Source organism: Camelus dromedarius, chromosome 28, assembly GCF_036321535.1.
Source record: "Camelus dromedarius isolate mCamDro1 chromosome 28, mCamDro1.pat, whole genome shotgun sequence".
NCBI classification, from domain to species: domain Eukaryota; kingdom Metazoa; phylum Chordata; class Mammalia; order Artiodactyla; family Camelidae; genus Camelus; species Camelus dromedarius.
In genome coordinates this window covers 9,614,172-9,638,313 of record NC_087463.1, presented here as the reverse complement: position 1 = coordinate 9,638,313, position 24,142 = coordinate 9,614,172, and the positions used below count along the sequence as shown (strand labels likewise).

The following is a 24,142-nucleotide window of genomic DNA, read 5'->3' as shown; positions in this document are numbered from 1 at the left end:
TATGCTTTTTTGCATATTTTATTGATCATCTTTTATTGATCATATTATATTTCTTGCAACAAAAATATGAATATATTGAAAAATATTTTAAATTTCTTGTGAGAAGGGTTACAAAATTTCTTACAGATTGACTTGTCATTAAAATTATAAATAATTGATCAAAATAACTTAATTACAAGTTACTAATATGAAAAGTTAAATTTTATTGGAAATACATTTCTTAAGTGAGATCAATGAGTCTTTTTACAATTAGTTCTGTGTCCATTAGTTAACACTAAAGCATGATCAGATTCAACACCCATACTATCTCTATTTTTTCATTTTTATTGATGTGAGCCATGAGAATCTTGGCTTATAAATCTTATAAAGAATCTTATAAGTAAGTAAATGGGGATAAAAATAATTTTCTAATAATAATGCTACCCAATTTTGGAACCATGTCCAAATTGTGTGCCCAAAATTACATAGTGATTGGTGATTGCCAGGGGCTGGAGGGAGGGGAAAACTGAGAGTTGTTCAAAGGATAAGTCATACATGATGAAAAATTGCTCAAGATCTGTTGTATAACAATGTGTACACAGTTAACGATACTGTAATGTACACTTAAAAATTGTTAGGGTAAATTTATGTTATGTGGGTTTTTTTTTAAACACAACTACAAAAAAAAAAGAAAAAGAGTCAAGCTTGACCCATCAACTGATGAATGGCTAAACAAAGTATGGTATATCCATACAATGGACTATTTATTATTCAGCCATAAAAAGGAATGAAGTTCTGATACATGGACATCACATGGATGAACCCTGAAACTTTATGCGAAGTGAAAGAAATTGGGCACAAAAGATCACATATTGTATGATTCCATTTATATGAAATGTCCAGAGTAGGCAAATCCATAGAGACAGAAAGTAAATTGGTGCTTGCCTAGGGTTACAGGGATGGGAAACAGGGGTGATAGCTAAAGAATAAGGGGTTTTCTTTGGGGATGATGAAAATACTCTAAAATTAATGATGGTGATGGTTGTACAACTCTGAATACACTGAAAGTCACTGAACTGTACACTTTAAATGAGCAAATAGTGTGGTATGTGAATTGTACCTCAATAAAATTGTTTTTTAAAATTACACAGTGACTGTATTTTCTATTGCTACCTAACAAAATACCACAAAATTAGCAGCTTAAAATAACATACATTTATTATCTCACCATTTTGTAGAAGAGAAGCCCATTGTGGGGGGAGGTGGGGGTTGGTAGTTGTTGACTGAGTTTTCTGCTTAGGGTCTCACAAATCCAAAATTAAGGTGTTACAAGGGCTGGGCTCTTAGCTGGAGGCTCATGGGAAGAATAAGCTTCATTCTTGTTGTTGGTAGAATTAAGCTCCTTGCAGCTGTAGGACTGAACTGTTTTCTTGCTGGCTGTTGGCTGGGCACCAATCTCAGCTCCTAGAGGCCACTCTCAGATCCTTGAATGTGGCCTCCTCCATCTTCAAAGCCAGCAATGATTTGTCAAATCCTTATGCTTCAAACCTCTCCAACTTATCCTTCCATTACTAGCCAGAGAAAATTCTCTGGGTCGGATCCACCCAGATGATTTCCAGATCTTAAGGTCAACTGACTTCGGACATTAATTATACTTGCAAAATCCATTTACGGCAGTATGTAGATTAGTGGGTACTTCACAAAATGGCCAGAAAATAATAATCTTTAGAATTCTGCCTAGAATTTTTCATCAAAAATATTCTCTTTTTTAACCAGTTTTATTGGATATAATTGACATGTAACTCAAAAATTTTCTTAAGTCAACTTTTCATTGATGCATAACCTACATACAGAAAAATGCCCAAATCAGAACAGAATAACTCGATCATTTTCACACCAGGAACATACCCATATAATTCACCCTGCCCAGGTCAAGACTTTTAAAAGTTTTTAATGTATTATTATGGTAGGCAGCCTCTAAGATGGCCCCCTACAACAATCCCTGTCTCCTAGTATTTATACCCCTGCGTAATGAATGCCTTTCCTCTGAGTGTGAGCTGGACTTACCGATTCACTTCTAATGAACAGAATATGGAAGAAGTAATAGGATGTCACTTTCAAGAATAAGTTGTAAAAAAGACTGTGGCGTCTGTCTTGAATGCTCACTTTCTCTTGGGTTGCTTGCCCTGTAGGAAACCAGCTGGCACGTCATGAGACAGGACAGGCCCATGTAGCCAGGGACCAAGGTCTACCAATAACTACATGAGAAAGCTTGAAAATGGACCCCCTCCACTGAGTCTTTAGATGAACCCACATTTCTAGCTGGCAGCTTGACTACAACCTCATGACAGATCTAGAGTCAGAAGCTGTGCCCAGATTCCTGACCTACAAAAACTGTGAGATAATAAATAACAATGTTTGGGGGTAATTTGTTATACAGCAACAGATAACTACTACTAAATCCTAGATCCAAGTCCTTTATCGGCTATGGGTATCAGCAAATATGTTCTGTGGCTTGCCTTTTCACTCTTTTGATAGTATCTTTTACAAACAGAAGTTCCTAATTTAAGTGTCCAATTTAACAATCATTTCCTTTATTGTTAGTGGTTGTATTCTGTTTAAGAAATCTTTGCCTTTCTCAGGTCAAGGAGCTATTCTATGCTATCTTCACATTTATAAATAAAATCCATCTGGAATTGATTTTTGTGTACTATTGTTTAAGGTAGGCATTAAGGTAACAGTTTTTCATTATGGATATCTGATTGACCCTCCATTTATTGAGAAGGAAATCCTTTTCCCATTGCATAGGAATTCCATATTTAACATATATCAAGTGACCATATTTATGAGTTTTTTATTCTGCTCCACTGGTTTATTTTTTCTTCTTACAACAATGTCACATTGTCTTAAAGATTGCAACTTTACAGTAAGTCTTGATATCCGGTAGTGTTAAGGCTTCCAATTTTGTTCTTTCAAGATTTTCCTGGCTATTTTTGGTCCTTTGTATGTCCATATAAACTTTAGAAATAGCTTATCAATTTCATCATATGTATGCCCACTTAAAAATGCTGCAGAGCTTTTGATTGAGATTGCTACAGATAAATTTAGGGATAAATGACATCTTTCCAATACTGAATCTTCCCTATTTATTAACATGGTATATATCATTCCATGTATTTGAGTCTTCTTTAATATATCTCAATGTTTTGTAGTTTTCAATGGAGAGGTTTTGCATACCTTTCATTAATTTATTCCTAGCTTTTTGATGGTTGTGGTGCTTCTGTAAATGGTGTCATTAAAAAATTCAATCTGTTTATTGTTGGAAAATAAAAATAAAATTAATTTTCATTATACTGGTTGGGTATCCAACAACCTTGCTAAATTCACTTACTAATTCTAACAGGTTATCTGCTCATTCTTTTGGATTTTCTGTGAATAATCACAAAATCTGCTAACAATGGCAGTTTTATTTCTTCCTTTCTAATCCTTAGACTTTTCACTCATTTTTCTTGCCCTGATACACTGGGTAAGACCTTCAAAACAATGTTGTATGGAGATGGCATTAAGGGAGCATCCTTGTTTATTTTCCATTCCATGGGAAAAGCTTTCAATATTTTATTACTAAATGTAATATTTACTGTATTTTTTGTAGATAATATTCATCAGATGAAGAGCATTCCCTCCTATTCTCAATATGCTAAGAGTTCTTGTCATATGAAAGTATTAACTTTCACCAAAAAAATTTTGTACCTATTTAGATTATCTTAGCACTTTCCCCCATTTATTTTGTTAATATTGATTTTTAAATGTTTAACAAATCTGCCATTCTTTTTTGGGGGAGGGAGGTAATTAGGCTTATTTATTTATTTTGATGGTGGTACTGGGGATTAAACCCAGGACCTCATGCATGCTAAGCATTAGCTCTATCACTGAGCTATACCCTCCCCTACAAACCTGCCATTCTTAAATAAACTCCCTTTGTCAAAATGTCTTATTCTTTTTACATGTCACTGGATTCAATTAGCTAATTATTTTCTTCAGGGTTTTTTTGTAAGAGAAATTAGCCTGTAATTTTCCTGTCTTTTAATGTCCTTAAGTTTTGGCATCAAGGTTATGCTGACCTCATAAAGTGAGTTGGGATGTGTTCCCTCTTTTTCTGTTTTCTGGAAGTGTTTGTGGAAGAAAGGTATATTTCTTAATTGTTTAGAATGATTCACTAGTGAAACCATCTGGGCTTGGAGTTCTTTTGTTTTTTTTTTAGAAGGGTGAATTTAATCACAAATTCAGTTTCTTTATTTCTTTAATAAATAGAAAAAGTGAATAGTCCTACATTTTTTCTTGTGTCAGTTCTAGCAAATTGTGTTCTTTAAGGAAGCTGTTTTAGTAATTTTATTTAAAATTAAAGTCATTTATAGTACCTTCTTTCAACTTATTAATATATGTAAGATCTGCAGCAATGTCTTCTCTTGCATTTCTGATAAAGATATATTATAAAAAATATTTTTAATAACCTATTATTAGATCAGCTGATGAATGATAAGTAAAAGTGGTATGTCCACATAATGAAGTATTATTGGGCCATAAAAAGGAATGAAGTACGGATATAAGCTGCAACATGGATATATTTTGAGAACATTATGCTAAGTAAAAGGAGCCAATCACAAAGGACCACATTTGTATGACTCAATTTGTATGAAATGTCCAGAATAGGCAAACTTATAGAGACAGAAAGTAGATCAGTGGTAGAAAGCAATTTATCGCTGTGCGGTTTGGGAGGAAAGTGGGAGTAACTGCCAAAGTGTACCGTTTCTCTTGGGGATAACGAAAACATTCTAAAAGTGATAGTGGTGATAGTTGCACAACTCTGTGAATATGTGAAAAACCACTGACTTGCATGGTCTGTGAATTACATCTCAATAAAGCAATTAAAATCTATCATTGGACAGATTAGCTACTCCTTGATCTGAACTTGGTTAGATTCTCCTTCAATTTTCTTCAAAGCATCACACTGGAAACTACCCAACCTGAAAAAGAATTTGTTACTCAGTCATTCGTGTTTTCACCCCAATACCAATATTTCACCTATCCCCTTTGGTATCTTGGAGCACTGTACAATGGAGCCAGTAATGTAGACCTTTGCCTACACTAGTTCTCAGGAAAATTTATTTTAGGAAATACTTCATATGAAAGCATCTCTTTACATCCTTAGAAAAACCTTTGCATATCTCCAGGGGTACAAATACCCAAGTCTGAAGACCACTGAGTAGGCCATAGTGCCTCTCAGTATAGGCATGTGGGGGAGAAAATCGATCACGTTCCTGTATCTACTGGCTGTGTGAAGATGTGTTCCATAGCAAGACCCCTTGGAAGCCAGTTAGGAACAGCATTTGGATTGCTGACCCAGACATGGATACATCCACAAGGCCAGCTCCAGTCCAGGATGTCTGATGGAGATATGGTATCATTCAGACAAGCCTCTGATCTGGAAGCCACAACAATGAGAACAACCTAAACAAAATAACCTTGGTTTCACTTGGTGACACTGAATTCAATGTTGCTTAGGTCTACCTGAGGCTGCCTGGCAGTTACAGGGGGATTTGCATAGCTGGGAAACTTGATCCCTCGCCTTTCCCCTTTTACTTTTTCATGGGTGAATTTAATCTTTGTACCTGCCATGTCTGCTGAGTGTATAATTAGCACATTGACATCAGAGCAACAGTGTTTCTCAGCTAGCTTTATTTAGGAGTGGAAATATTTTTTACTTTGGATAAACTTAGGCACTCCCTTCAACTTCCTTATTATCCTGGGTATGGCAGCTTTTTAATCCTTAAAAATATGTCTATCAAGGGCACAGAAATATCTGTGTCCAACTGTCAGCTGGAGTTACCCTGTCCTTTAAGATAAATGTGAAATTGGCTCAACCCTCTACTACCTCCCAATTCCGTGGGTTATGTAAAGGTCACTGCCCTCCTTATAACCTGAAAATCCCTAGGAGACAGGCTCTTGCGCTCACCGCTGATTCCACTCCTCTGAACAGTGTTACTTTGGGATTGTCTCCCTCTCTCAGTCCTGCTGTCCCTTTTCCACCCAGGTCAACCCAGTCAGGATTCAGAAGTTGTTCTTATCTGATGGTGTGCAGGGTTGAGTAGAGAAATCCAAAGCTTACGCATCCAGGAGACTTCAAAGAAAGTTTGGGGGAAATGGAGGGATTTACTTTCAAGAAACACAGCCACCATAAAATTGAACATCAGACGCCTGTGTTCTTAAGGTTCTCCCACCATTTCCCTATCCTGCATGGGGCTTGGCCTTCTTCCTTCATTCTTTATACCTTTGTTTTGACTTTCCTATGGACAGCAAAAGCCAACATCCTACTTCCTTAGGCAGAGAAATTCCTTTTTCCAGCCCTTTCCCTGAGTCTAAGTATCTGTCTGCGTATCTCAGAATGCCAAACTAAAGCTTTAGAATTAGTATTTATAAAGATTTGCCTCATTTTAAGGTCACAGGCAACCATTCTCTTCCTCCCTATTTTTAGTTAAGAGATTAAGAGTGGGGATTTTTGCTTTTTTGTTTTTAATATCAATCAGGAAAAATCCCTAGGAGAACAAGGCATTGCATCTTGTAGAATAACAGGATGGCAAGGGAAATTGAACAAGTCACCACCATTTACTGAGTGCCTAATACGTTTCAGGCACTGAGCTAGGAGCTAGAGCACAAAGGGAAACAAAATCAGTTCTGCTCTTGTGAAGCTTACAGTGCTAGCGGGAAACAGAAACGTCAATCAAATATTCACATGAGCAAACTGAAAATAGGAAGTGACAAGCAATGGGAAAGTGGGGTGCAGTTGCCATGAGAGTAACATGCTACCTTGTGGGGAAGTCTGGGGAGGCTTCCGTGAGGATGTGACTGCAGAGCTGTGAGCAGAAGGCCCAGTAAGGGTTAACTTAGGGAGAGGAGAAAGAATTCCAGGCCCAGGGAGCAGTTTCTGCCAAGACTGTGCAACAACAGAAACCTCTGACAAAGGACTAAAAGGCCTATGTGGCTGGGGCTGCAAAAATGCGTGGCACTGTGCAGTAAGATTAGCTTGGAAAGGGAGGGTAAGGGAGGGCCATTAAAATCTGGATGCTAGGCTCAGATTTGCATTTTGAACAAAATCTCTTTGCAGTGTGGGGAATGGACTGGAATGTTAAAAAGCCTTGAAAGGAACTGTCAACTGCCTGGAGCACCCATATGGAGACCAGCAACTGACATGATTATTCGGAGCAGCGTCTTGTCTATGCATAAGTGTTTCAGTGTAATTTTTAAAGTAAATGAATGCATACACACATAAATAGTTCAAAATACCAAATAGTCCTAGCACTATTAGGCTTATACAAAATAGTCATCCTCTGGCTGTCCCTCCCCACACCACACCCCTTGTACCTTCCACCCTTCCTCTACTCTTAACTATTCATCTGATATTTACAGCCTCCTCCACCTTTTAAAAAAACATAATATGCTTAAAGTACTATTTAGTTTTTAGTTTTAAACACTGCCTACTTCCTACTATGGAAGAAAATAATTTCTAGATCTTACCCCATGTCCCCACTGCAACCCCCTTATCTCTATTCTTATCCTGCCAAAGAGCAAACATTACTAGTATTTCCTTTTTATTCTTCCCATTAAAAAAAAAAAAAAACTGACTCATTCATTACCTAAAAAATCCACCAATCAGTAAGGACAGAATTAATATACATTTCACTATAAATTTATACTTCTGTAAAGACAAAAGTACCTTCACTGTACATCTGTCATGAACGTATTTGAAACAATAAAGATTTTACCCCCACAAGTAAAAACTGCCAAATTTTTAAGATGGCATTAGAGCATTCAAGGACATCACAATTGAACTAAATGTGCTGGTTGAAAGACATAATAAAGTTATTTTCACTAGAAGGCAAAAATTATAAGACAAATGTCTTGGAAGAGGAGTGTTAGAAAGGTCACTAACTGATGATATTCAGTATCATCTACCAATGGAGTAATGGAACAGGCCTCTCTTACGCTGCTGCAGAGTGAGCTAGGAAACAAGTGGGAGACTCTTAATCAGAGTCTGAAAAAAATAAGTCAGATGTTTTAGCCTCCAGAGAAATTAATCCTAAGGAAATACTCAGAGATACAAAGGTTTGTTCCCAAGAGTATTCATGACAGTATTATTTATGATAATGGAAAACAATCTCAAGGCTCCAAAAGTAGAAAAACAGTTAAGTGACATTACATCTACAGTATGGAATAATACAAAATCATTAAATTCATGCTTTCAAAGAACAGTTCATGTTGTAGGGAAATGCTCATAATGTTAAATGAAAAAAAGTTGAGGTCAACCTACATGTAAAAATACACATGTGGGCATGTGTGTAATATAACATACTTATAAATATATTATATGTTTAAATATACATGTTCATATACACCTCAATTTTTCTACGTGCATAAATACAGTTTTTTTATCCTACTACCCATATACTTCAGAATCACCTGGGGGAATCTTATTAAAAATGTAGATTCTTGGGTTCCACCCCAGACCTCCTGAATTAGAACATTTGGAGTCAGAGCCCAGGGATCTCTGTCTACCTATGCCGTCTTGTTCACCTATGTACTACCCTGGGTAACACTGACTCACATCTCAGTTTCAGGACCATTGGACCAGAAGTACTAGCTCTCTGGATGGTGAAATTTTGAGTCATCATCTTCTTTTCTTGAATCTTAAAAAAAAAACAAAAAAACAACATTAACTACTAAGCATATGCTGCTTTAATGATTAAAAGTTTATTAAAAGTGTGTTAATGAGGCATGAATGTTTGAACACAGAGCTGATTTGGGGTCTGTCTGGGCAAGTCTAAACACCTCTTGAGAAATAGAAAGTGCACATTTTTTATTTAAAATAAGCAGGAACCTATCAATTCCTGACAATAGAAAGTCGGTTTAAGACAAAGAAAATATTAGGTATAGCTATAAAATTTATTACCTCAATAAATTGTGCAAGTAAAAAATATAAATATAATAGTTTTCGTAAGTATTAAGGAGCAGCATTTCTCAGTTTTCCAAGAGGTCCCCTGGCAAGAGGATTCAGCGATCAACTAAGTTTGGGGCATAACACATACTCTAGTCCCCTCTAGGGTCATACCTCCATGGGCAGATTGTAGGTTCTGAAAGTCCAATTTAAGACTCACTCTTAATTCTAGCTCCACAAATTCTTAGAATGTGTCCTACCATCAAAGCAAATTCCAGGCCAGAAGAGAGTCCAAGAAAGAATTCTCACAATGAACTGATACCCTACACTTGATCCAACGTATCAGTTCGTTCCACATTCCCATGTTCTCTGAGGGCTTAGCCCACGAATATTAATAGCACCTACTCGGAGGGCACAGCTCAAGTTAGCTACCAAATAATGCTCAGAAACAGTGAAACTGTAACAGGCTACAAGATCAGAACCATCTGAAGGAACTGTGTATTTACTTTTGTTTAGCTATCAGTGTCTTCCACTTAAGACAGTGAGCCTGAAATTTTGCCTCATATTCATCTCTGTACTCCCGACACAAAAAAGCCTGGCACAGTAAATGGGGCACCACCCATCGGGCAGTTACATTTTTGGGACAAATACAGTAATGAAATGGATGAAGCACAGGTGGGTCTTATATTTTGTGCATTCATACATCAAGGCCTCATTTCATTTAATAAACATTTCCTGAGTGTCTACTATGGGTGGGTATTTCCAAGAATGCAGAGGTGACTTAATGCAGTCTTTACCCTGAAGAGCTCCACGCAGCAGAGGTATGAGCACTAGCCATCCCCACGTGCACAGGTTTGGGCACACAGTAGGAATCTAATAAACGCTGTCTGAATTGAGTTCAGAAATCAAGATACCCCTTAGGTCCGGTCAAACTTTGGTACTTTGGCAGAGCAGAGAGCCTAGAGAGCGGCACAATCAGACCACTCGGGAGCCTGCTTCAGAATGATGGAGACCTTGGGTAACTAGATCCCTCCTGATTATCACTACTCAACGGACTCTACGGCCATCCACAGGGCAATTCTTTTTTAACTAGAAAAGCCTCAGGACCCAAAGGAATTTAATAGTATACATGGTGACCATATTTCTGAGTAAGTATACTATGAACTCTCTAGGTTCTTGGGATGTTAATGGACAGTATATGGTGAAATATGGCTTAGAAAGGGGTTCAGTAGAATTGACAGGCCTCTGTACTTCAGGACTGAATGCCTTTAAGCAATGTCCTATGCTCCTTTTGTATACTGTTTTATTTTTCACAGCAATCCCGGAGGTAGGTCTTATTATTTTTCTCATTTTTAGAGCTGAGCAAGCTGAAGCTCAGAGAGTTAAGTATTCTGCTCCAAGGCACACAGGGACCTCCATGAGGTACAGAATGAGACTCTGAAATCAGGTCATTCTGGCACCGAACACTGGTTTGTGATCACTGAAGCAGTACTGTTTTCAACGTACCGATGGGCACTAGAACACTGCCAGAGGGGCACACGGCACACAGGGGTTCCCAAACTGACTGGATTAGGGAATCCTTTTGAATGAATCCGCACTTAAGACTACCTTTCCATGTAACACATTCTGAGAAATAATTGTGGGCAGATGAATCAGAGATACCCCATGGCAGACAGAAGGGAGGTGGAAGGCAATTCATAGGGAAAAGCTATTCTAGAAAGAATATTTATTAAAATTGTGCTCAAAGAATTATTAATAGGAACACATAAATTAAACTCAAGTTGAATAGATATCATTTTTTAATCTCCAGAATCATAAGCTCATGGCTCATTTCTGACAAATAATATCTGAGATGACATTCCAATTCCAACATATTCACTTATCTAGCTCTTCAGGATTTGCTGTACAATTTGACATACTTAGTAGATGTCACTAATTTTTATAAAGTATATTCACATTGGGAGTATAAGTTTTAAGTTGCTGTGTATCTCAACAGCCCTGAACATGCATTTTGGGATGAGATAATTCTTCATTGTTTAGGACTGATCAAAACTTTGTAAGATCTAGTATTCTGGCCCTTACTGACTAAATATCAGTAGAACCCCCCTCCTAGTTTGGACAAGAAACATGCCATTTTGAATTCCATCTAAGGTAGTAGTATCACCTCCAACTGAGGACCATGGGTTTAGAGCAAACTGGAAAGTTCAATAAAATATTAATCGAAGGATAAACACCTAGCTCGACCCTGCATTCAGTATTCCAGCAAAGAATTCAAGAGTTAACATGCCAGCTTCAATCCTGCATATCCATCCAATGTCTCGTTATATTTCCCTCTATTCTGTTAATAACATGAACAGATTCAACACAAACTGCCAAAATACCATTTTTAGCCAGGAAGGCCAAGCCCTGTGTACTTTGCCAACAATAGCAATAAAGCTGGGCAGAAGCTAAGCCCAGGATGGTGTATTGGCTAATATCTGAGGCAGCAGCCACAAAACAAGATGTATACTTAAATAGTCTATCATTTTGTCAAATGTGGACTTTAAGAAGGATGCTGGTTTTTTCTTTTTAAAGTGATTTATTATCAAAAAGCTTGCTCCCTCTCAATGCTGAGTTAGTTCAGCAATGCAGCTCCATCCTTTTTAGGATTATTAGGACCCAAATAATTTTAGACCAAAACAACAACAACAACAAACTTAACTGCTGGTTCAGTAACATATTCACAGACATGTCAGAATGCATTCAGGAACACTGGTTTCATTTCTTGATCGGAATGCCAATCACCATAAAATCTTCTGCTAAAGTCACTTCTTGGAGATCTAAGACTGATTCAGCTTGCTTTTTAAGTTCTATAATCCCATCTGTTTCTCCTTCTCTGGCCAAGGCAACTGGTTTGTACCTCTGACTGAAGTGAGTCAGAACCAGCCTCTTTGCTTGGCACAACTTCGCAAATGCTGCTGCCATCTGTGGTGTGCTGTGGCCATGCTCCTTTGCTTTGTCCATCTGAGTGTCATCCAGGGTCGCTTCATGGATCAACAGGTCTGCTTCAAAGCACAGCTTCACTCCTCCATCATCCACAACTCCAGAACAGTCACCCAAAATGCAGATTTTTCTTCCAACAATAGGCTTTTTTAAGACATCCTGGGGAGAAATTGTAACTCCATTTTCCAGAACAACAGATATTCCATTTTTCAGCTTCCCATAGGCAGGACCTGGCGGAACACCTAATGATGGAGGCAGATAACATCACATCATGGGAACGGAATTTATGACTTGTTAAGAGTCTGTTTCAACAGCACAGCAAATAGCAAACGGGAAAGGCATCCAATTCTTTTCCTAATTGTTATAAATACTTTATTACTTGTGGAAAACTGGAATATTTATACATTTTTAAAAGTTCAGCGTTGGCTATTGATATCAGCAATGTCCTAGTACTTAAAACATTTCCCAGGCACACATGTCAGATGAGTTTTAAGCTCTTTAGTCCCACTAAAACCTTATTACAGTCAAGATAACAGTCTTAATTCTCTGTTGTGCATGGGAATAACAACTTTTGAGAGTGCTGTGTTTAATAAGCTCATCTGTGGGTAAAAATTAAAGAGCCCATTTAAATGATAGGGTATCGACAAACACAATAAATTGTTAGAAGGGATTGTTTAGATCACAAGATCAAGGAGAATTTCAGGCAACTGTACATAATCAATCTTCTTTGAGGAGAGTGGTAGTTCCGTGTTCACCAAACTGGGCTTAAATCTCATATTAATCTAGAGTAACATCTGACCATCACTCTGGACAATACCTACAAACAAATAAGATGTGTTCACTAATTCTAATACAGATCATGTTTAGAGTTTCTCAGTTTAATAGTATCTACAGGTTTTTAGGTAATAAAAAATACCTTTGGCCTAAGACACTTTTCCTCATTTAGTTTTAGTTGGGGAAGAAAGAAGAGATTGCAGAAATAAAGAAAAATAAAAAAAACACCACCATGTTTTTCACAGCCTCTGCAGTAGCCATGCCAAGGAAGGTGGTACTGCTGGAGGAATGACATAACTGGACACTGCTTTGAGAAAGGTGCTGAAGACCCCTCACACATGATGGCCGAGCATGGAAGAGATTTAAGGTTCAGATGGGCTCCAAGCCAATCCTTATATGCTCGCTTCCAAGTGTGATGAACCCAGGTATGTAAAACTGGCTGAGGCAGTGTTCTAAACACCAAAATGATTTAATCAAGGTTGACTGAGGCAGTCAACAGAGAAGGAAAACCCTGAAAGTAGTTGGATGCAGTTACAAGGTTAAGAACTATGGTGAGAAGTCTCAGGCCAAAGATGTCACTGAAAACGTATTTCAAAAATATGACATGAATAAATAAAAGCCTAGACCTACAACCACTACCACCACCCTGCTAACCAAGACAGCATATGCTGAGAACAAGACAGGCCATGGATGTGCATCCACGGAGTGAAAAGAGAAGAATTCAAATATATTCTCGGTTTTAGCTCTGAAGAGCATCTTTTGGCTTCAAAGGTTTCCCTCAATATAAAAACTTTGGGCAAAGGAAGTAAGTGGAGAAAATGTCAGTTTTAGGACTTGGAGACAGGAAAGGAAGGTTAATTGCTATGACACTTTTAACTGTTTCAGTTAACAGCAACTCGACTCGATGAGAAAGGAAAATAAACCACTTACCGAGGTCTTTCAGCTTCTGTGCATTGAGTTTACCTGGGCGTTTCTTCTCCACGACTGAAAATCCAAAGGAGGGTATTCGATGAAACAGGCGAAATGCTTTTACAACAAACTGTTCATCATCAACCAGATGGTATGAGTTTTCTTCTGAGTCTAATAAGATAGTTCTTCCTTGTCCCTCTTTGGGAGGGCTGTCTGCTCTATTCACGAACACAAATTCTTTTAGTTCTTCTGGAGGACACTGATCCGCTGTAGGCACCAGCTCGTGGACCACATAAGGGAAGACCAACTCCGTGTGAGAGAGTTCCATGGTTCTCCAGATAAATTCCCGAAGCCCCGCGGGGCCATAGATTTCAATAGGCTGTTTGGTGACCACAGAGCCACTCTGCAGGCTGATTGTGCACAGGAGCCCAGGAAGGCCAAAGAAATGGTCTCCATGAAGATGTGTGATGAAGATCTTGGTAATTCTTCCTTTTGATTGAAGCAGAGAAACAAATTTGGGAATTTTTCAGAAATAAAACCCATGCAAAGCTACCTGAAACATGCATAACAATGTAGATAGAAAGCAACAAAATGAATTTAGAAATTCTCCTTATTAAAATAAACTTCCTTCCTTCCATTTTTCTACATGATTCCAGAAGTAATAAAGGCAGGCTTTATTTCACTATATGACTATTTTTTTCATAAAACATCTTCAAATTACACAGTGTTACAGTTTTAAGAGTATTTAAATATTTAAGAGTATTTACTAAAAAAAGAAAAAAAAGGAAGTGTGCCAAAATGTTTCACTTAGGTAACTAGATAGGCCTCAGGTGTTAAAAGCATCTGGCAATTATACTGCCCCCTATTGCTCCCTCTGAGAAAAGCAAATATGTATTTCCAGCATAACAAATGTTCCCCTGGCTCCAAATGGACTGGACCAGTGCCTGAACCCAAAGCTGCCTTTTAAGGACTCCACACTGGACAGAGATTAACTAACCAAGCCAGACCTGCTCTCTGAGTAAGGATGAAGCAGGGGGAGAAAAAGGAAGGAGATGAGGGAGGGAGAGGAAAGGGAGGAGGGAGCAGGAGGGAGGTAGAAAGGGAGTGAAGAACCCAGGGGAGGAGGTGGACAACAGACGCCAGAATGCAGATCAGAGGGTAGACCCCCCCACACACAGTGTTTTGTAAAGCCGCACACACAAACCCATCCCTTCCTTTCCATCTGAACTAACACAACAGCTTTTCCAGAGCATACTGGCTTAGGTTGGAACATGATTTAGCCAATGTTAAAGTGAATTTACTTCTGGTATGTGGCAGGATGCCACAGCATTTTTCTGAGATGCACCGAAAGGTCTTTTAAAAGTAACAATTACAATTAACACATTTTTAGTATAACAGAGGCTTCCAATCCTACCTCATGATCCACCTATTTCAAACATTTGACACCATAAAAGAACAGAAACAGTTTATTGATACCATAGAAGTACAGGAATAGTTTGTTATTATGGGGTTGGCCTGCGACATCAAGGTGAAAGTGTTCTCCAAGTGAGTCTTCCAGAGTTACTGCACCAGGCCCAGGCCCCTGTGGCAGAGAACAGAGTGGGCAGAGGCTGATCTCAGACCTTGAGAATCCCCAGGAGGGGGAAGAAGTGTCTTCAACATGCTCCTTTTTGTTTTCTCTCTCCAGTCCTTGTTTTTGTTGCTTTTTGACTTCTAGAACCCTTTTATTTCTCCTTTCCTGCTGTCTGGGCTGCCAGTGTACCCCCAAGTGTGACCTGAGGACTCAGCAGACAGAAGAACTACAACAGTTGATGAATCCTGGTCTCATGCTGACCTCAAAACTCCTAAGTCAGACTTTCTGGGCCTCTCCCTATCTACTGCAAAACACAGAACACCAAAACAATCTGTGAACCCAAAGCAAATGAGACAAGTCAGGGAAGTACACAGTACTTCCCACAGTTATCACAGTTTCAAGGAGGACAAACATTTCATTTTTCCAGAAACGTGATTTTAGAGGGAGAAGGAATAGCAACCACAATTATCAAAGGTAAAAGGAAGCTGTCAAATGAAGAAAGAAACATGTATAAGTTCCCTTTCACTTGAGAACAAGAAAGTTACCAGGGAAAAATGTCATCACATAGCAGCAGACTACTAAGCATGCGCTAAGCGATGATGCAGTGGTCTTCACTGCCACTGCAAACTCTCTACAGCACACTGTTCACACATGCTGTTCAGCTGAGAAACAGCAGGTCACACCAAGTATCATCTGATCCCATTTGTGCAGAATTATACACACACACAAACACAAATACACCTACACCATCACCATAGGTATGTGTACAGAAAATTCACCTATGAGAGGGGGATTTAAGCTTTTCTTATTCATACTTTTCTGCTTTGTTTGAATTTTTACAATGAACATGTATACTTGTTATAATCATTTAAAAATTATACTTTATACTACTTTTTATAATCATTTTTGACAAAAAAAGGCTTAAGCTCACTTTTTTAAAGTATAAAAAAAATAGATATGGCAAACCTGTACTTTGTAATCAGATGCTTGCATATCAGGACCATGGAAACTTGAAAGAGTATGTTTAGATAAACAGAAAATACTTCCTTATGAAACCCATAAAATATTATTACCCCAGGAGGTACTAAAAGCTAAAAGGACTCAATGACTCCAATAGTGATAGGACCATATGCAGTTATTGAGAGAAAACAAGATGTACTGAGGGTGCTGCATTTTAGTTTGAGGCTGTGGCCTCTGAAGTATTAGAACGTTTTAGATAATGTCTGGGATGACCATATCACCCTCCTCTCTGAGGCCAGGAACTTTCTTCTTAAGCCAATAAAAATTTAGTAAACTAAAAGTTCTCTTAGGCTTTATTTTATTTTATTACATATTTATTTTTTTGGTCAAACTTTTAAAAAGTTTGAGCTCCGTGAACTGTTTGTTTAAAAAACATACAAAATAGATGTAAAATATAAAATATTAGAAAATGGTACTTTGGCAGATAGATTTAAGGTGGTACCTGTGGCTCCTGCCTCCCAGTGTTCACATCCTTCTATAATTCCTTCTCCTTGAGTGTGGGTGGGACTTGGGACTTGCTTCTAACCAGTAACACATGGCACAAGGATGCAATGTGATTACGTTATTCACAAGACTCTATCTTGCTGGCAGATTCTGCTCTTGAGTCTCTTTCTCCTTTGTTGGCAGTACGGAAGCAAGCTAGTGTGAAGCAGAAATCCCCATGACCTGGACCCACAGGAGGCCTCTAGCTGCTGCAGGCAGCTTCAGGCCAGTCCTACAAGGACAAGGACTATGCCAACAAACTGAGTGAGCACTGGAACAGATTCTTCCCCTTGTTGAGCCTCGGATGAGACTGCAGCCCTGGCCAATACCTGGATTGCAGCCTAGTGAGACCCTGATGCAGAGAATCCGGCTAAGCCAGGCCTGAACTCCCTGACTCACAGAAACAATGAAATAAGTGCAAATAAGCCACTAAATTTATAATTTATTATACAGCATTAGATAACTGACACAGGTACTAAAGAAAAAATAAAAGCTTATCCCTATACTCAAAAACAGTAACTTGTTTCTATTTCAATCACCCTGCCACCTCAGCTCCTACTCTCTAGAATGTTAAATATTACTGCCTCCCCTCTGGCATGTGCCGACCCTGACAGTTCTCGTGAAAGGCATGTCCGTGTGATGCAAGAGAAGAAAACCATAGCACCTGCTCTAACCTCAGGGTTTCAATGTAAGACAGTATACAATTAGGGCTGAACTGGATACACCTCAAGGCCATGTGTCCCAAGTGATGTGCATTAGTTCCTTCCTCCAACAGCTCTTTTCCGTACCTCCTATCTAGGTCTGGGACATCATCACCTGTAACTTGTAGAAATTCTTTACCTCTTCACATCCCAGACATTCAATCAGTCACCACCTGTACAAATATCTCTTTGATGGTGGCTGTACAAATATCTCTTTAATTGAGTCTCTCATCTTCATCCTTATTCCTACTTCCTGCCTCAATGTCTTCATCTTCTCTCTCTCTCAGATGAATGCAGCTGCCTTGGAATTGGTCTCCTGAAGCTATTCTCTCTTTCCCAATATATTTGCCATTGGAAAATTGTCCTAAAACATAAATCAGACCGTGTCACTCTTCTGCTTAAAATTTCTAATCGTTCCTTGTTGCCAAGAGAATAATAAGGTCCAGACACCTTAGCATACCACAGAAATCTTCACAGTCTTCCCTTACTTAGTTACTTTTTTACACTGTTATCTCTCGTCTATCTTAGCCAAGTATTCAAAGTTCTGGATGGCTTAATATTCCCGAAATATGTCATTTCCCTCATGGAGATTCCTTTTCTTATTGCTCACTTTGTTGTCTGTTCTTTGAATGTCCATCCCTACTTCTCTCCCCAGAGAAACTTCTGTTCATCTCTTAGACCCTCGCTCAACTGTTACCATTTCTGGGATGCCTTCTCTGAACACACAGGTAAGGTTAATGTCTCCCTCCTTGGTGCTCCAAAAGTGGTTAGAAAACATCTCCGTTATTCTTACTTATCACATCACACTATGACCGTCTGCATGTCAGTTTCCACCACTAGATCAAGGGATCTTTGGATGCTAGAACTATCACTCCTTTAGCAATCAAATGCCACACACTAGTATAAGTCATAGGAATAATTTCAGTAACTACCATTTATCAAGACCTAACAAGGGAGAGGCACTGTGCTAAGCGCTGAGCATCTTATTCACGCACAACTGAACAGATATTACTAGGCAGCTACTAGGTATAAGCGGTCACTGAGTTTAGTTTATTGTACAGGGAGATAAACAGTGAACACAGACACAACTATTTAAATAACATGATTTTAGATACTGCTGACACTAAAAAGTGAATAAAAATAGCACAAAGCAGTAGAATGCCTGGGAGAGGTAGAAATTACTTAACCCCAGACATTCAGAGGAAGCCTCCGAGGAGCTGGCATTTGAGCTAAGATTTAACTGATGAGAAGGAGACAACCACACAGAGAAGGGATTATTATATACAATTCACACAACACGCCTTCTAAGTCAAGTTTTAAACCCCATTTCAGAGATGGGGAAGTTTGCTGATCTGCTAAGGTAATGAGCCGAGACACAGCCGGGACTGGAACCTGGTCTGCCTGACTCTGGGTCGGGGCTCTTCACCACTGTACACTCCGGTCTGCCTAGTGCTAGGGTCTCTCTGTTTCCTCTGGCTGGAATGCTTGTCTTCTCCCCAGTCCAGGGAATCCCTCCTCCTCCTCCTTTAACAACTCACAGGTCAGCTTCTCTGAGATGCCTACCCTGATAACTTCAAGTAGCAAAGAACATCTCATTCCCCTTCCACTCTTTGTATCCTCTCATGATACTGACAACGACCTCCTGGTGGAAATAAGAATGTATGCTGTTCCTTTGCTTGGGCAGTGTCTATCTCATATGTCTGATGTATCCCACTCCAGCCTCCACACCTAAGGCTATATAAATCCTTGCTCTCATCATTTACAGGAAGAATAAAAAGTAAGTAAGTAAGTAAATAAATAGAGTTCAGTGGGTGTGGCCAGATGCCTGAGTGCCTTGCAAGTCTTGCCAGGCTCCAGGGCTGAAATGGGATGCAACTGCCAGGGCTGTTTCTGAGCAAAAGGCCTAAGGAGAACTAAGAAAACGAAGAAGCGGAACAAGAGATTGCTTTAATGAGATAAGCTTAATAAACACTAACCTGCTTTAAGTTGGCTTTTCATAAGCTGTGTCTGAGTTCCCTCCCCACAGTCAAAGAGCCAGCACTCGCCTTCACACCGAAGGACCAGAGCAGAGGCACCTCGGGTTGGGGATGGGTACGCTGCGCCTGTCCCAAGAAATGTCACATCCATAGACATCTTCCTCCCTGCAAGGAGAAGATCACCCAGGGATTATTACACATCACTGCTCAAAATCACCAAAAACAGGTTCTTGTGAGATTTACTGTTACCTATGTTTTCATTATTCAGAACAGTCTGGATTCCTATTCTCTAACAGTTTTCCACAGAAATGCAATGAAAAATTTTAATAACTCTTACTCAGTTAACACAAGTTACCAAACCTTGTATGACTGCTCACATACACAAAAATAAACAAATTTTTAAAAAGGTAAACCCAGTCAATTAAAAACTATGGTTGAATTCCAACTATATGACATTCTGGAAAAGGGAAAACTATGGGGACAATAAAAAGACAGTGGTTTGGGGGAAGGATGAATAGGTGGAACACATGGGATTTTTAGGACAGTAAAACTATTCTGAATGATACAGAAAAGACAGACACATGTCCTTCTACATTGGTCAAAACCCATAGACTGTACAACGCGAAGAATGGATGAACCCCAATGTAAACTTTAGTTAATAATAATGTATTAATATTGGCTCATCAGTATTGTACCACACTAATGCAAGATGTTAATATTAGGGGAAACTGGGGGGTGAGCATGTATATAGGAACTCTGTACTTTCTGCTTATTAATTTTTTAAAAAGTTCTTTTAATAAACAATAAACAACCCTAGTGAGACTCTCGGCAAGAGATGGAATTTAATTATGCTCACTAAGTAATCTTCTGGTGATGGTGGTGATCAGCCCTTTCTCTGAACCATCATAAACCACAGCAATGCTTTGTAACACTCTATAGTAATGCTAACACCACACAGTAATGCTGAGTGAATGTCTCACTCTCCTAATAACAGAGTCCATGAGGGGGTACGACTTGGGTTTTTGCTATTATAAGTGATAAGCAATAACCTGTTAAGTGTGTAGATTTCTGCCAACTCCTGACATCTCTTTTTCCTTTCACTATTTTTGGGCACATCTCTCTCTGATATACTTCTGTGATGGGAGATATTCATCAAATAAAATAAATAAGCATTAACTCAAATTTACATATAACCAATTATTATCTACATTGATGGCAGGGAAGAAAACATTTACTTTTAAGGAAAACTATTAAAATAAAATTTGACAGAGAGCTGGATTAAATATGTCGTCAATAGTACAGGAAAAAAATTATCCAAAATTTTCTCAGTCCTAGTAATAATCAGATAAAAACAGACAAGAAGGGACAGTCTAGAAATAAACCCAGGTATGTATGGAAATCAATATACGATGAAAGTGTAAAAAGGGTGCTTACTTAATGAACAGCACTGACATAATTGGCTATTTTCACAGAAAAAAAGTAAGGAGATAGTCTGATGAGGAAGGATATGCAGCATATTGCTAATATTGGTTATCTCAGAGTGATTAAAATGATGGTGGTGGTGGGGATTATTAAATCTCCCTTTTCTTTTAAATCTTTGAATTACTTTTGATTGAGGTGAGCAGCATTTTGTTGACTTATTTTATTTTATATTTAATTTATTTAGTATTAATGAACACGTCATAACACTGAACATGCTTTTCTAACTACATGTCACCTAACCTTCCTTTCCATCTGGGGACAGTCAGCTCCCCCTACACACCTCACCTAACAGATGGGTGGTACATTTCTCCACCCTACACACAAGCCTTTAGGTTACTGCTAGTGTCCTTTCCATGTGTTATTCCATATTTTCACTTCCAAGATCAAGACCTCCTCTGATAATTAAGTAGTTTAACTTGCAGAGGATTTCTTATTGGACTGCAGTTTGCAAGAGACATGAGAATAGAATGTAGAACATTAAGGTAATAAATGCAGAAGGTATAACAGAATATAATCACTTCACAATCTGTAGCAAATAATAGATCTAGGCCAGTGGTACAGAACCCTGGAGAGTATGAGAATCGCCTGGAGAGCTTTTAAAAACTTATCAATGATTGGGCTCCAACCCAGAACTAAACAGAAAATTCTGCAAGTGATGTGTTTTAGAATTTAAAAAAAAAATTCTTCCCTTGTGTTTCTAATATGCAGTCAGTTTTGAGACCCACTTAGTGAAAGGCTAATGGAGAACTATAATGGATATGGATCAGGCTGGCCTGAACTTACTACTCAATTAGTCAATTAAAAAAAAAACTGTTACAATAAACTTCAAACACATACAAAAGTAGAGATTAGTGTAACGCACTGTCACTGAGCTTATCAACTCATGACCAATCTTGTTCCATCTATATCCCCCATCCATCATCTAAGAATATGTGGTAAGTGGTAATGGGGTACCTCCATCAGGAAGCACATGCTGTCTGGCTATCTTTCTTTTTCTGATGTTAACAGTCACTAATGATCACTGCCAGGGTCTACTGTTTCATTACAGGTTGCCAAAAGGTGATATTCTTTCATTCCTTCTGCAGTTATTAGTTGGCATCTTCCTGTAATCCCCTGGTCAATTAGTTACCCAGGAGCACAATTTGTACAGAAAAGGTCCACACCAGAGACAAAAGACCTAATCCAACTCCTGATGTGATGCAAGATGAAGTGCACAGTAACCTATAAGGTTTTCCTGTCAAAGAGTAGACTCTGAATCTGAAAAAGGCTGTAATCTAAATACCAATTTATTAAAGGACACCACAGGGACGCAAAGAGCAAAATCCAATATGTAGGAAACACTATAGGACAAATTTGACTTGGCTTCTTCAACCAGTAAAATACAAGGGAAAATATAACAATAAAGAGGGAGGGGATAAAGAGATTAAAAGAGATATGAACCGTCAGCCAAATGTTGTATGTGGAGCTTGTTTGAATCCTGATTTGGACAAACTGGTTAATGGGAGACAACTGGGGAAATGCAAACGTTCACTGGATAGATAGTAATATGAAATTTTTGTTAGATTGACAATGGTTTTATGTTTAAAAAAGGAGTTGTGTTTTATAAACATAAACAAGTATTTAATGGATGAAATGGCATATTCAGATTTACTTTAAAACAATCCAGCGGTGATGAGGGTAAGAGACGAAAATAGATTGATCATGAGTTGGGAATCAGTATACTATACTATTTTTGTGTTTTAAAGTTTCCGTAATAAAAAGTTTAAAAACAAACCAAATAATCAAAACTCTTCCACGAGGTCGGGAAGTAATTAGAAATTAATTTATTTAATCAGTGGTGCATGTTTTGTGACATGCACCATTCTAAGTGACCAAACCAGATTTTGGTCCCAGTAGTCTCGGACAAAACAAAAACAAAAACAAAAAACCCAGCCGCTTGCTTTCTCAAGACTATGATTCACTTTGGAGGCAGTGCACCTTCTGGGCGCGAACACAGCACACGACCACAATATTGTCACTTGACATTCTGGGCCAGTGATTCTCAGTCCTGGCTGCGTGTCACCATCACCTGGTGATTCTGGGGCCTCAGCATTTGGAAGGCTTCCCAAGTGATTCTACAGGCCGCCGGGATGAGAATGAGTTTCCAGGCAGGCAGTGCCCACCCTGCAACCACCGAGCGGTGCAGGCACGGCAGATACTGCCATCCTCCATTTTAAAGATAAAAGAACCGTGGCCCGCGAGACAGTGTGCGGCCAAGCCCAGGCAGGGCCGGAGGCCAGGTCTCCGACCGCTAGCCAGCCCAGGCTCTCCTCCAAGTCGGCATCAGGCTCCCAAAAGCAGGGGTGGGAGGGGGCAGGAGCGCGGGGCGGCGGCGGCCCCCGCCTCGGGGTGAGGGGTGGGAGGTACACAAGGCGCGTCCTCGCTCCCGGGCGCTCCCGGGCCTGGGTCCTCCGCTCCGGGCCCGGCCCGCCAGTCCGCAGGAAGCGCGCCCGCCCGCGCGCTCAGCCCACTCGGCGGACGCCGGGGGCGCGGCCGCGCAGACCCTGGCCCGCCCCCCTCCGGCGCGCCCTGCCCCACTCACCCACTCCCCGAGGCCCGCGGCAGGAGCCGAGGGAGGCGCAGGCCCGCAACGAGGCCCAGCCGTCCACGGGGCGGCGACGCGCGGGGGCGGAAGTGCGCCGCGGGCCGTGCCCGAGTGCGGCCGCTCTAGGACGCGCCGGAGGTCCGCGCTCGGTGGTTCCCACCTGGGCCTGTAGCCGCGGAGAGAATGGGTACCAGCTCTAGGCGTCCCCACTGTCCTGCAGTGAGTCCCTGTCCTTTACTCGCCCCCACAGCCCTCTGGCTAAGGTGGTGGCGGTAACCCGCGAGGACCCGAGCGCCCAAAGTGAAAAACGTCTACTGTTCTGCTTTTTGTTTTCAAACAAGTGTTCTCCCAGATGCTTTTCTCTTGCGTATCTTTGTGTAATGTTTGTGTAACGTCGGTTCTTTTGTGAGGGTGGATCTTTCCAACTTAATCACTAAATCTAAAAGTTTAAGCTTGAGGTGCTTTAGAATCAGAGATCCTACTAGTATTACTATAGATCCTGAGTCTCCGCTTGATTCCACTTTCCAGTTCCAGGGATACACTGGAATGTTTGCTAAAAATCTGAAGCTCCGTGCTGGGCGGCACAGGTGTGTTCTTAGCGAGCTCGCAGCATAGCCTGCCGGACGCGCGAGTGAACAGCCCGAAATGCACCTGGCAATTACAAACCACGCGGGGAAAAAGTCCTTCGGC

The 24,142-nt window shown here is 39.8% G+C and overlaps 1 protein-coding gene across 3 annotated transcripts; it reads right to left on the bottom strand.

Annotated features, from left to right (window-relative positions):
* Positions 1-1,171: 1,171 nt before the first annotated feature.
* On the bottom strand, positions 1,172-23,524 carry ELAC1 (elaC ribonuclease Z 1). Of its 3 annotated transcripts, XR_010378175.1 has the most exons (6): positions 23,450-23,524; positions 19,387-19,551; positions 13,655-14,122; positions 11,868-12,192; positions 8,639-8,720; positions 1,172-1,822 (listed from the first exon to the last, which is right to left on the bottom strand). XR_010378175.1 is itself a non-coding variant. In XM_031441889.2 (5 exons), the coding sequence occupies exons 2-5, from the start codon at positions 19,541-19,543 to the stop codon at positions 8,702-8,704; spliced, it is 969 nt and encodes a 322-aa protein (XP_031297749.1). In that variant the 5' UTR covers positions 19,544-19,551; positions 23,450-23,524; the 3' UTR covers positions 1,172-8,701. The 3 variants fall into 3 exon arrangements, 2 of the variants coding, with proteins under 2 accessions (XP_031297749.1, XP_031297748.1); XM_031441889.2 differs by having other exon boundaries at positions 1,172-8,720; XM_031441888.2 differs by lacking the exons at positions 1,172-1,822; positions 8,639-8,720 and having other exon boundaries at positions 10,750-12,192.
* Between the last annotated feature and the right edge of the window lie 618 nt (positions 23,525-24,142).

Bases quoted from the DNA above. Each gene is read 5' to 3' on its own strand.
- ELAC1 (XM_031441888.2), bottom strand. From the start codon at position 19,543: ATGTCTATGGATGTGACATTTCTTGGGACAGGCGCAGCGTACCCATCC. The intron at 14,123-19,386 runs GTTAGTGTTTAT...TTCAATCAAAAG, and splicing joins GAAAAGCCAACTTAAAGCAG to GAAGAATTACCAAGATCTTC. The intron at 12,193-13,654 runs GTAAGTGGTTTA...CTCCATCATTAG, and splicing joins ACAGAAGCTGAAAGACCTCG to GTGTTCCGCCAGGTCCTGCC.